We start from the raw sequence: 14,357 nt of genomic DNA, 5'->3' as shown, positions 1-14,357 counted from the left end.
CTCTTCGGGACTGTGTGGAGAATATTCAGTGAGCTGGTTATTTTCAAAGAAACGTCTCAAAACATTTATCATTTCACTTCCGCCATTCGGTTTTACAGTCGAATTATTATTATTATTTTTTTGTGTGTGTGGAAATTCCAAGGAAGGAATCTGGACTCGGTGGAGAAATTTCGAACCAAATGGAAACCGCCTTGTAAAGGCCGGGCTGACTAAAGCATTCTACACCACGTCCACTGTGAAGATGACAAAAGGAAGCAAGCCTTTCTTGTCTGCCGCCCTCACTTGTTCACTTTCACTGGGCGGAAGGAGGAAAAAAACAACAACAACAAAACAAATCAAATCAGAATAAAACCCGAAGCCACAATCATTCCCCCCACCCCCCACTATCACAAAAGAAAACAGAAGAGACTTGCTATGATCAACAGAGAAGATGGTAAAGAAATTCTGCAAGTTACAAAGCCTCCCCGTAGAAACTGTGTAGTTTATAAAAACGCCCATTCTTGTACAACAGTGCACTGTCTACTCTGGTGGTGTTTGCATACGGCCTAATCGCCTCGAAATATAGTGCGGTTAAAGTCTTAGTAGTTTATTTTAGTAGTTTAATTATTTCCATCATCACAAAGAAAGCTAAACTAAACTAAACTAAACTAAAAAAAAAAGTCTAGCAGAGCAATCATGATTCGTAGACGGCTACCGAATGCGATCCTATTGTAAATCGTTTTTGCAAACATTTCCCTTCTTGCGGAAAAAAAGAAACATCTATGGCTGATATTTAATTAATCAACGTTGTCTTTGACGATGGTTTGCTTCCAACTGGCTGTAATCATTCAAACAGTTGTTACTTTTCTATTGATGTACAAAAGAATTCCACAGGTGCATCTGTGCCTTTGGTGACGGGGTCTTGCTGAGCAATCCGACGATTCATTTTGAACGTTAACTTAATGTTGGCTATATTTTGCTTGTTTATCTATTAAATGAGACGAAATCTCACTTAATGATAAAGCTCATTAAACAAAGGTCAATCCCTTCAAGAAATATGCGCAAAAGTGAAAATCAGAGCTGTATCATGTGAAAGTGTTTAAAACTGTACCCTCCCGGAAAGCCGGTTTTATCACCTTTCCACTTAATTCCTCCAAATAAAACTGATATGGAATAATCTTCGAGTATAATTCTATATTAATAGATATATCAGATTAGTGGCCGGGCACGGCCAGTCGAGTAATTTTCATTCTCATTTCATCATTTTTTGCGCAATTTTTATTCGCGCATCCCCGTGTCCTTACCATTATATACCACCTATCTTTTATAAGTAGGGATGGCGAAAAGTAATTACCATCACAAAGACATATTTTCGTTAGAAAGTGGCTGATGATTATGCAATGAGACATGAGTAAATTATCTTCCTATCTGCGCGGCAGATCCAGTTTGCCACATGCTTCAAATACTTTCGAGTGGCGGCATCGAACGTGACTTCAAAGGAAATACGACAGCCGTGACTCCATTCTCTTCAACCTCCTTGCTTCTAATCAAACATGACTGTTTCTTATCCCTATGATGGATCCCATGCTCAAGTTAACTCGTTGAGGACGGACTGATTTTGCTACAACATGCATTTCCCATACACACCTGCCTGAGTATACTCGGGACTCGTCCTCAACGGGTTGAAAGGAAATTCCGGAGCAGCTAAAAGTATGTTAGTATAATAATCTTATAACCACAACAGTGAAAAGGTAGTCAAAATTTGAAGTCTGACAGTCATGTATAAAGGGTCATGCAGTGTATTGGTTTGCGCGATTTTCACGAAAGTGGTGTCAGAAGATGTGCGAGGCTTGAAAGTAAAAAGTCAGCGAACGGCGCGGTCAAAACATTTCGGTGGAATAGTCGCGAAAAATGTCGAGGGGGAAGGGGTTGATTCACCCCCGGTCCTTTTAGGGTTGAAATATTGCCCTGTACATCGATAAGCACTGAATTAATCGATGTATTAGTAGTATTGAATTGAATTGGATTGAATTGAATAACTTTGACTACATTGGTCTTACACTTGAGACACAATGAACAGTTCCAGCACGTTAACTTTCATATTTCACTTGACATCTATACATATTCTAAGTCAAACAAAAAAGGATACAAACAAGCAAGATACAAAATATGATATAAAGCGGGTCATGAAAGTATGTCAGCCTATGTACATAAGACAATACTCTATAACATGTGAAATATGATGGAACCGCAAAAGCAAAGCTTGTAAACGCAGGTTTGTAGTAATGACGTCGATGAAAGGCAGTATATTAATCAGGTGCAATAAAACAACTCGACGCAAGAATATCATTAATTTGAATATACAGATAGGTTATTTACACTTCAATTTGTCATGCTGATGGTAACATATTTCCCTTCCCCTTTATTTGACCAAGAAGAGTAAAACAAGCAAGCTAATAACTGCTAACACAAGAAAATAACTTAAAACTACGTTAGCAGAGTCAACGGTCATAATTCTATGCTATTACTCCATTCCGGCATATAGGACTATACGAGGACTTTTCTAATGTAAAGGGAGCTCAATATTCATTCACTGTGACTGGAAAGATCCCCGTATCCCCTGTGTACACGTCAGGGAGGTGGGTAAACATCAACTGAGCATCTTGAAATCCACTTCTTTTGATCGAGAGCATCGGGGCTCCGCTAAGCTCCTCAGCCCCTAATTACTCCACCCAGGGAGGTGTTCAACCTGTCCATGTGGTTCGCAGAAGGCAGCAAGCATGTTAATAGTAGTAGGCAGCCGGCGACAACCCCGCCTACCGTTCCAGAGGACGAAAAGGAATTAGGTACTCCCGAATCGGAGCGCGCCATTCATGCAGTGGCAGTCTTCTTTCATCCACTTGTTGAACTCGAGATCATCGTTGAACTCGAGACCCGCTAAATTCCCACACCCCTTGCTCCACCTGACACTGTTAGCGATACAGACTGACGCCGTGTGGTCCGCGCAAGGTGTCAAGGAACAGTCAGCGGGCATCGACCCGGCATGTTTGTATCATTCCAGAAGGCAACGAGGAACGTACTAGTGCTCACGATCTCGAGCGCGCCATTCACGTGGTGCATAAATCTCGGAGAGCGTCGACCACGATGGCGAAGATAGAATTGACTGTGTCTTCCCTGATCTGCCTCCTCATGGCAGTCCAGCTCGTCGTATCCGTGACGGTGATCGGAACGATCATGTACATGAACAGCGTGGGAGTCTACATGGGTAAGTTGATTGAATTCATGGTCGACCACGGCATAGTTTTATGTCATCGCGTGTGATAAAAACTTAGTTTTAGTTTGAATTCAGCATTCTCTATATATTAGTACTCTAGTGAATCAGAAACCGCTTCACACACAAAACACACACATACACACACACACACGCACACATAAACAAACAAACATAATGTAAATATTATAATGAAAATAAGGCTTTTCCGGCTAGGCACCCCGTATCTTATGCAGATAATAATACACGTGTCCATAGTGCGTATAAGAAAAACTAAGATTGAATATTGCTTTTCAATTCTATTTTCTTAATTTGAAACTGATCTCTAACGGCAGCTTGATATAATGGAATATAGGTTAGGTAGAAAGAGCAGACCTTAATAATTGTATGTATCATATCAATACGACAGCACAGTTTAGATAAGCATGCTTGGTATGGGCTTGATCTCTTTTGTGTGAGTTTGGTTAATTTGAGGAAGAAACCTTCACTAATACGCTCGTGAGAAACTCGTGTACGGTAATGCGTTTAGGGGACACATGCTTACAAGTTAGCTTTCCTGTGCAAACAGGTGGAACAGATGACAATGAGCTCTCCCGCCCTCGGTAAACACACATTATCTAACGGCGATCCGGGCAACTGAAGCTAGGAATTATGCATGTAGGATAAAGACTCGACTGTGGTGGTTTTGCCGTCGCTTTGAACAATGTTGAACCCATCAAAAAATGCAGTGATTCTCTATTTCTTTGAAAATAGTTTCGCTCTTCTCTCCTTTCTGTAAATCTTATGTTGACTTTGCGTTTTGTGTGGAATTGAAAGCATTAGGATCTTTATCAAAGTTTCGAACTTTTGTGACGATATGTGTGACATTAAAACCTGTAAACCAGAAATATTCTTCGACGTAATCATAATGTAACGTATTATTTTTCTATTGAAATACAAATGCCATGGGGGAATTCAGATTTGAACAAACATGAGAAAAAACAATACAAACAAAAACAATAAGAGATCTGAATGTTAGATTCCTTGTTTTTTTTTGTTAAACACAAGTACAATGTAAAGTAGAAAAAGACTCAAGATAAACTTGCATGGATAATAGGTATCAAACTCTCCAAACAGTGCCTCCATGCGATACATTTTTACAAACATCGGGGATTCTATTGTTTTAGTGTTAGAACCCCCCCCCCCCTTGGCTGATTCTTCAAGCTGTAAGTCAGAGGAAAGACAATTCGTGATTTGATTTATCTCTTTCACATCCCGCTACGTTATATTTTGGAAACAGTATGTGTAATGAGTACAGGCGCATCGTTGAAGATTATGTAGTGTCTATGTTTATTTGAAACTGTTAATATACATTATAAAATGGGTTCAAGAATGTAGCCAATAGGAATAATGTATGTAAGAATTTTTGTGTATGCATTCTGACACATATTTCACGCTTTTTTTCAGCGTAATTGCTGATGATTCATTTGTTTTCCAGATAGGCGTCAATGCTGAGGCATTTCATGCAATAGAAGTCAAATATGCATAGTAGTCTAAATTTGCGATTTTATGCTTGCCATTTCTTTGATTTATTTGCTCATTGACGTATTGGATTACTTGTCATTCACTTTAGCATCCAACACATGCTACTGCAAAGATCTCTAACATAATAAGGGAGTTCATGGTTAGTGCATGTCTCATTTGACCCCTACACCACAGACTTTGAAATAACATGGACATGTGTTGTGATGAAGAATTCCTTCTTGAAGCATGTCATCTTATATCAAATCAATGTTGAGAAAGTGCATGGAGAGATTATGCTAAAGTGTTGATGAATGACTTACACCTGTACGTTCTAATTTAGTCTGAAACACATACATTGTACTGACATAATTCAGATTCTCATAGTTGCTCGAGATTTCTTTACGTTTTAAAGTCAGTGGCAAATACACAGACATTCTCATTTGACCTTTGTTCTGCACATGCGCAAATCACAACCGTGAACTCCCTTATTGTATGTTTATAATGTTCGCGCTTTTCGAGCAGACTAACCACTGACAAAAATTGATAGAATTGTGACTGACGTCAGATACGATCATTTGGCATATGCGCCAGAGCAATGTGTAACAAGTGAATCTTACCTGACTCTACTTCATTTTCACTATTTTTTTTTTATTCAACAGGGCAGATGAATCACGTGAGGTCGGCAGTCGATGAGCAAGGATCTCGGGAGTTGAGTGGCGTCGCGACATCAAAAACAGACAAAGGAACGGGTGCAGCGGAGAATAGTACAGAACCCCGTCTCTCGGAGGAGAAGGATGAAAAGATTAAAGTGTTTGAGAAAACGGTTCAGGATAATCTTGGCAATCAGATGCAATTCAGGGATTCAAACAGAGACTCCGCACTCCGGGGTCCGAGGAGTAAAAATTTTGTTATTTTGACGTCAGTCAACGCCGAATTCGTGGACATAGCTGAGAATTGGCTTGAGAGTCTTCGACGACTCGGACTTCGCTACAACATCACGCTGGTCGCCGAAGATTCCGACACATACAAATACTTCTCGATCAGGGCGAACAAGGAGTTTCGGGTTCTCTACCAGAAGCAGTACGCCTTCAACTTCACGCGCCGCTTCGGCCCGGTCATGATGTACCAGGAGCTCATACGACGTCGTACGGTGTACATCAGGACGCTACTGGAGCAAGGTCAGGACGTGCTCCTGGTGGACGCCGACACCATTTGGGTGAAGGACCCCGTGGTGTTCATCATGAGCGAGTACGGCATCTACGACCTCTGGTTCGCGCAGGGCTTCGAGAACCACATCCCTTGCCCCTGCTTCATGTACATGCGCTCTACCCCCCGCGTGGTCGCCATGGTGAAGGAATGGGTGTGGCGTCTGGAGAACCACCGCGGGCGGCGGATGGAGTCCGACCAGGTCGCGCTTGCGCACATCCTACCCCGCTTTGAAGACATCCCATTCAAGCGCCTTGACTTCGACCAGTTTCCTACGGGCAAGCACCTGTTCAACCCCGAGTGGCTGGAAGAACACTGGCAGAGCATATACGTAGCTCACTGCAACCATGCCGGTCGCCACGACGCCAAGAAGCAACGGCTACAGGAGATCGGGCTCTGGCTTCTGAATTTTTGACGCACGACGACAAGCCATGGACACATTAAAAACATACTATGACCGTCCATCTCTTAACAATTCCTTCGTTTCATCTGTTCATCAATGTCTCAATATGCTAGACGGTCTGTGACTTTCTCTTCTACAGCCTCCTGACGGGGAATTCAGCCCACTCCTCCCCCCCCCCCCAAAAAAAAAAAAAGATGTTGGCTAGAAACGGTGCACAGGAGACATAGACAAAACGTGTCAAAACTTCTCATTAAGAAAATTCTAATCCGTTATCGCATTTCTCAGTATCATCATAAAAATTGGTTTACAATCGATGTGTCATGAGGAACAAGACGGAAGGTCTTATGGAGATCTGCACATTTCAACATACCGTGTTGTGTTAGGAGTGAGGTGAAGAGAAGTTAGATGGGCGCCTCTCTAAAAAAGCTCTCCAAATAAAAGCATTCTAATCTGATATTGGATTTCTCGGCATTACCACTAAATTGGTTTACAATCGTTGTGTCATGGAGAACAAAGTCGAAGGTTTTGCGGAGATCTGCACATTTCACCATACCATCTGCCGTGTTACCGTGTTGAGGGACGAGAAGTTGTACAGTCTGTTCTCTGAATGCCATTCTTTTATGGTTAGCACTTAATCTTTTCAAAGATTAATACAATAAAGCTAACATTGACCATTTTAAACAAGAGTTGTCATTGAAGATGTGATTCATTTTGTAAAAGGTGTTTTGCAATCACCGTTTAACCATGGGGATGAAAGGTAATAAGTATGTATATTTTTAAATATCCAAGAGCTAGGTTTTTAAATAACTCGTTATTGAAAATGATTTGCTCTCATACGTTATAATTACCGCGCAATTACACGTCCAGTCATATATCTTACAAAATTAATAGTCAAGATACGACATCAAATGCTTAAGAAACAATCTTCAAAAATAAAATTCATCCCGAACCATATACCGATATGGTAATATCTGGAGTAATTCACAAATTTTACAAGCTGTGTTTTTCTTGTGAATCCCTCTTTTCCATGTAGGGTTACAAATTAAGATTGTATTGCTTACTTGTTTATTTATTTAAACCAAAGTAGATATCATTATAATACTGTATTCATGTTTTGTTGAAACTTACGTAATTCACAGTTCCTTGAAAATAATGTTATCATGTAAGCGTTTTGTATATTACTTTGTATTACTTTATATGGAAATAAATCATTTTGAATTGAATTGAAAATTGATATACAATGTACATTTTTAACTTTGACTTGTGAAATTGACACATATGGATAGCATACTATTGGTAAATAACGTTTAATGTTTTATTTGCCTTGTTTTCTGTGATTCATTATCCTCTTTATCCCCTTATACTTTGTCAAAGCATGCTTCCTTCCATTCAGTGCTGCATGCATATATTGCGAAATCCGGTTTGCAATTCTCCAAGCAACCTTGTTTATAATTTCTTGTTGGTATGTTTTCATTCGCGCGTAATGTGGAGTATACATATGAACCCCCTCTCTCTCATATATATATATATATATATATATATATATATATACATATATATATATATATATGTTTATGTTTATACGTATATAATTGTTTTATATAGATATATATGTATGTTTATGTATATACGTATATAATTGTTATTATTATCATATATATCCGGGTCCGACATTAGCCATGACCCGGTGGCCCGATCAGGCAGCTAAAATTCAAAATCAATTCTGAATTTCCTATCTTTTCGGGCCATTACATTTCCCCTTCGGATCATCAAACTTTCAGATTCTGGACACCAGAGGAAAAAGTAAAGTTATACATATATGTATATATATATATATATATATATATATATATATATATATATATATATATGTGTGTGTGTGTGTGTGTGTGTGTATGTGTAAATTATATTGTCTTTTTGCTTCTGTCCATACGCTGAACTCTCTCCCACACACGGTGAAATTCCCGCGCAATCTCATATAAGCCAAACATCATCAGAAAATAATTTCTTTAATCGAAGTTTAATGTGGCTACAAAACACATAGATGGACTTGATGAATATAATCATTATGGAATATTCTAGAAACATCTTTTTGGAACTCATGCAGTACAACATAATGCACTTAATTTGTACATATAGATTGAACATATTAGCAGACGATTCTTCTGTTCACTTTCTTTAGTTGTTCTTACTGTTAGTATTTTCTTTTGCCCGAACTTTGCTTTACACTCCATGCACAGAATTTCTTCAGTTATTTATTTTTGTCCATTGCCTCAATCCATGCCAGATATTGCAGGCCTACATGAAATGGGCATCTCCCAATTTTCGATGACCCCCCCCCCAAAAAAAAAAACAGAAGCGGAGTTACCAATAGAGGCAATAATGTGATTTTGATAAATCACATCATAATGACGTTACCATGGTTACGATCGAGCCATAGAAATTGCAGAAAAAAATAATGACATGTTGAGATTATGGGGCATAAGCTAAAACGTCCTACAACATACTGAAATCTAGGTACAAATTGGTGAAGATATGAATAAATATGTGTGTATGTATAAGTATACATATGTACATGTATGTATGTATGTTGTGTACAAGGTGAAGCATGTATATAATTAAAAAAAACAATTGTGTTTTCTTCATTGTTTCTCACTTTCACATGTACTTTGTCAATTTACGATTCTGGAATTATTACATGTATACAATATTACGTACATGTTCTGCTTATACATTTTATCTACTTTCTCTGTTTATCTTATGAAAAGGAAACTATATTTAATCTTGAATCTCGAATCTTGAATCTTAAAGGACAAGAGAGTACACTTGAATAGATTTGACATCTGATGAACTGAATTTTCAAACATGAATCGTGGTCCAATAATCCAACCTGTCAGCGACAACATAAGTCAATCTGGGAGATATTTCACTGAAGGATAATTGAGTTATTGCCCCGAATGTACAAAATCATGTCAATTGGTGGTTCTCGAAAAAGAAAATGGATAGCCATAGAGATAACACGTAAAATGGTGAAATCTTACAAGGGTAACCTCAATCGATATTTTGCAATGATAACGTCATCGCATTGAAAAACTTTAAGCATAAATATGATAGACAATAATGATAAGCTACAACATACTAAAATTTCGGAACAAAAGTTGTCAAGGGGGATATAGGCGAAAAGATTTCAAATCTGATAATGACGTCCTTATGACATTCTATATTTTCCATTTCATGCAGAAATTTGATTACTGTAGATAATTTTGCCATCTTTCAAAATATGCAACAAAGATGGAGATCATCGTCCATCCTTATGAGCTGTGATGGCTTTAAGATATCTACTCTTTCACATATTTTGCACTAAGAATCGCCTTTGACGCATGCACGAAATTTCTACTTTGATGAGCACGTATGATGTCACGTGACCGTACATCACACAACCAAGAAAAAGTCGCAGGTTCTGATTTTAAGGACGCAGAATAGATGAAACGGGTCACTTTTAAGTTTTTCATATTTTCTTAAAGAACAGTTCTTTTTCATCGTTATAATTTAGGGGATAACAAAAGGATATGTTCACACATGCATGTGAACATGCATGTGTGAAAAAAAAATGATAGGATTTAGAATGTTAAAGCAGTTTTTTTAGAACAATTTTTCTTGGGAGCTGTTGTCGCAGGAGCAAATGTCATGGAACCGAATAAAATGCATTGATAGAGCTGGTCAATTTCAGCCTAATATGATAATCCCTTTACTGATGTAAAGATAGATAGGCTAGAAGAGTCCATTCTAATTGAGTTATACATCATTTTAAAGCTTAGAGTCTGCTCTTTCAGAATCTGCCCATAACTAAAAATCCATCTCTGATGGCGACTTTTTGTTGGTATTGTGATGCAGGTTCACACACACACTCACACACACACATAAACATATTATATCCTATCAAAGGGGGGAAAATTTCAATTTTCTGTCAACTCATACTTAAAATGACATAAGGAATAAGCCGCAAAGGTGATACAGTGGACATAATTTCTTTATTTCATTGTTTTCATTTCCGAATGTAAGAAGTCATGATACAAATTCAAGAACCAATAATCATTTTCATTTTCCTAAGTTGAAATAACATTTTACATTTCTGCAATTTTAGTCAATATTGCTTCCTGTCTGATGTCATTTGAATTCAGATTTGACATAGATTCTCCATTTTCAGCCTTTTTTTTCATCTTGGGGTCTACAAAGATATTGTATAGGTCACAGATGTGTGTATATATATATATATATATATATATATATATATATGTGTGTGTATAAATATATATTGTTTTTGCAAATTTAATTCATATTTTCAAGGGGTGGGTGCGTTTATATTTCTGGCTCCACTATCGGGATTAATCAGCAAACAAGCAAAAAAAAAAAAAAAAAAAAAAGGAGGGGGGTCTTTAGGCAACTTGGTGAAACCATTTCCTGGTGTCTTCATTATTTATTTATTTATTTTTTTTTTTGGGGGGGGATGGGACATAAACTGTGCGTACATACTTGATTTAACTTTTTTTTTGGGGGGGGGGGGAGGGAGCGTTCATTCATGTGAAAACTTCCCTTTGTATTCATCTACCTATCATTTCTAAAGTTGTAGCAGCCATCTTTACATTATGTATTTTCTTGATCACAGGTATGTGCTAGAATAGGACGCAGCGTAGTCAACCCATGGAAGAAAACAAATCATCCCAATGGAGTACGTAATTTGATTGTTGTTAGTCTATAATCTAATTATGTTTTATCAGAATAATAGGCATTAAAGAATAAGACTAAACATACCTTCACGTTCACAGTAGGCAGAACGATAGACAGCATTAGGTAGCAAACAGATATGTTCATGCCAAACTGAGACCATGAATCGCTGAATGTAGTAGGAATGAAATGCCCGGCTGATATCTGTTTAATAGTCACACCTCGCCTCGGTGATTGGCGTATCTATGAAATAAATTTCCGCTAGCTGAAAATTGGAAACCTTATTCGAGACCTATCTCAAGGAATCTGCACACTATCCCTTTAAAGCAATGTAAGTACCCCTGCTTTCTGAGAGGAAAGTAATGGGCTCTTTTATATTGGTAGAGAAGTTAAAAATTCAATTGTTAATACTGAAATAGTCCTATCGGCACATTGGTAAATACACTGTCCGGAGGTTTGTATTAATTCTTTCGGTTTTTATAATTGATGCCGGTGCTTAAAATATGGAGCAATTTACGCACACCAAAATAATATTTCAACGATGACGTGAACAGAATCGTAACGAGCGACGAGATGATCAACATCCTGGCGATTAGATGAATGGAATCCTAACGTTGTGATGAACGATATCCTTCAGATTGGATGACGGCATCCTGACGATGAGATGAACGACATCTTAGCGACGAGATCAACAACATCCTAACAATGAGATGAATGACATCCCAAGGATGAGCTTAACGTAATCCTAACAATGAGATGAACGACCGAGATGAACTTCCTAACAATGAGATGAACATCATCCCTTGATAACAAAGAGACGACATGCATGACATGATAACAAAGAGACGTAATCCCAACAGTGAGATGAAGGACATCCTAGCAACGGGATGAACGACATCGTAACGATGGGATGAACGACATCCTTACGATGACATGCGTGGCATTCTAATGATGAGATTAAGGGCATCCCAACTATAACAATGAGGTGTACGACATCCTAACAATGAGATGAACGACATCCTAACGATGACAGTTATGCACGACACAATAACAATGCGGCGTACGACATCCTATCAAGGAAATGAATGACATCCTAACGATGGAATGCACGACACAATAACAATGAAGTTCATATGAAAGAGATCCTAGTAATTTGACGGACAACCATCCCAACAATGCGAATGACCTACAAGATTTAAAATCACCATCATTCCAATTCAGCAAGCGAGCAAAGAAACAGTTGCTTGATTAAAGCAAAATTACTTTTTCGGTAATGATACCTTTCTTAGTATCCTTATTAATTCACCGTAATTAGGGCCTACATTGTGAGACATGAGACGCATGTATTTGCAACAACGCTCGGAATCACCGAATAGCTCTTGAAGCTCCGTGCAAGTGCATACTCACTCACACCCGCGCACACACTGACACATAATTATTGGGCTTGCTTCCACTTGTGTCATATTTAAAGTGGAAGATAATTACACCCCTGGTAAGACAATAGGTCTTCACAACAATACCATTTGACAACTCTTACTATTTCAGAGCGTATGGCTTCTTCTTCGCTTTCTTCTTTATAAGTCCAACCAGAAACTCAAAGCTCGTTATAGATACATCGTTTTTCTTCCGGTGATATTTACCGACCAGGACTGTCTTTTAATGAATATTTTTCATACAACAAGAACATTCATTATCAGTCAATCAGTATACATACAGTAACACTCCTCCAAATAACCCGACCGACTCCGGACCCGATAGCTGACAAATCTTTAAGACATCATGGATCCGGTGTATGGAATGCTCTGCGTAATTGTCTGAAGCAATTCGCATCTTTTTAAAAACTTTTAAAAGACTTTTACCGCTAAAGATGATAGATATATATTGTTCTTGAAAAAAAAGAGAGGAATAAACCACTATAAGAAAACATATAGTATAAGTATAGTGTAGGAAATTGTTATACTTATATTAACCTATGGTTCCTTTAATCATGTCAAGAAAGGACTGTCATCGCGTCAAACATCATTATGTTTATTGCCAAAAGTTGTAAAGAGTGATTGTACAGCGTGTATTGTAAAAGTGAAAATACAACAATTAACTGTATTTTATATAAAAATTGAATTTGTTTGAACACTTGACTTTACAAGTTATTTTACGAAAATGACAATGTTTTATTTTCAGTCTTTTATGGCGTTTTTTTTTTTTTGGGGGGGGGTTGCAGAAATTACTTGAATTGAATTCTATTCTCCACACTGCTCGACAAACTCTTCATGTACAATTTAGGGGACTACATTTCATTTGCATGATGAACCTTTGTGAAAGGGACAATAACAATATTTGCAGTCATCTGGTCATGCAGCAAGATAAGATCACGTGATGGCGAGACTCACGGGATCACTCTATTGGGCTCACACCTGTAAATAAAATGGAATGTCCCAGACCCCTTCACAAATTCGTACCAAAGATATCAAAATGAATGAAGAAAAAATTAATTAAAAATCATTAACGCAGTTTGGCATAAAACTGAGTAGCTGCAGATATTGAGTATGAATTCCTCTACAAACTGCATTTTGGTTTGAAGATGAAAGCTTTTCTCATGGAATTTGAAGGGACTATATTTCATTGGGTGCGTGTACAGAAAATAGGTGATTCTTTGAGTGAAAAGAACTCGTAGTATGGCTTTGCGGACCCTTGGACAGAGTTTGAGCCGAGGAACCTGCCTTGGAAATTTGATGGATGACAGGGTATAGCTCACTTATCCAGGTTAGTGAAGATGAAACACCTCATTTCTCCAAACTATTTTACAGAATTTTTTGAATTTTGAATTTTAACACACGTCTCTATGGGGAATTATTAAATCACCCGTGTGAGCCCTATGGAGAATGCACGCAATGGGAAGAATTCATCCCATACGAGCTCTGCTGGTTTATGTTGATCTATTCTGTCAAATCCCTCCATCCCCCCTCTACCCCCCCAAACTCTGCTTAACTGCAACCATTTTTCTTTTTCATTGGCAATAAACCTACATTGAATTAAATTGAATTTGTTCTCTTATTATGTTCTTGTAGTACTAGATCTTGGTAGAAACTAGTCATCAGTATCACACAACTTTGAATGATTGTGTCATTTTAATGTATTTCTTTGTTTGGGCTACCACTGAAACAGCTCAAAATACATCAAGTTAATCTGTTTGATAAATCAAAGTGTTTTACAGTGCTTTGTAGGCAATAAGGTGATGATGACACCCCCTTAATCAAGGATAAATACCTGCAT

At 38.0% G+C, this 14,357-nt stretch overlaps 1 protein-coding gene across 1 annotated transcript in view; it reads left to right on the top strand.

Annotated features, from left to right (window-relative positions):
- Positions 1-6,374, top strand: part of LOC139723808 (uncharacterized) — an 8,786-nt gene extending 2,412 nt beyond the window's left edge. The window contains exons 2-3 of the mRNA XM_071635014.1: positions 2,956-3,244; positions 5,413-6,374. Coding sequence (XP_071491115.1) covers positions 2,956-3,244; positions 5,413-6,374 — 1,251 coding nt within the window. The remainder of the gene's footprint in view (positions 1-2,955; positions 3,245-5,412) is intronic.
- Positions 6,375-14,357: the final 7,983 nt, after the last annotated feature.

This window comes from Diadema antillarum, unplaced genomic scaffold, assembly GCF_040938485.1.
Source record: "Diadema antillarum isolate AM-2024a unplaced genomic scaffold, OU_Dant_1.0 scf00000201, whole genome shotgun sequence".
Classification (NCBI taxonomy): domain Eukaryota; kingdom Metazoa; phylum Echinodermata; class Echinoidea; order Diadematoida; family Diadematidae; genus Diadema; species Diadema antillarum.
Note: the sequence above shows the minus strand (reverse complement) of the source record. Positions and strands in the feature narration are given on the sequence as shown.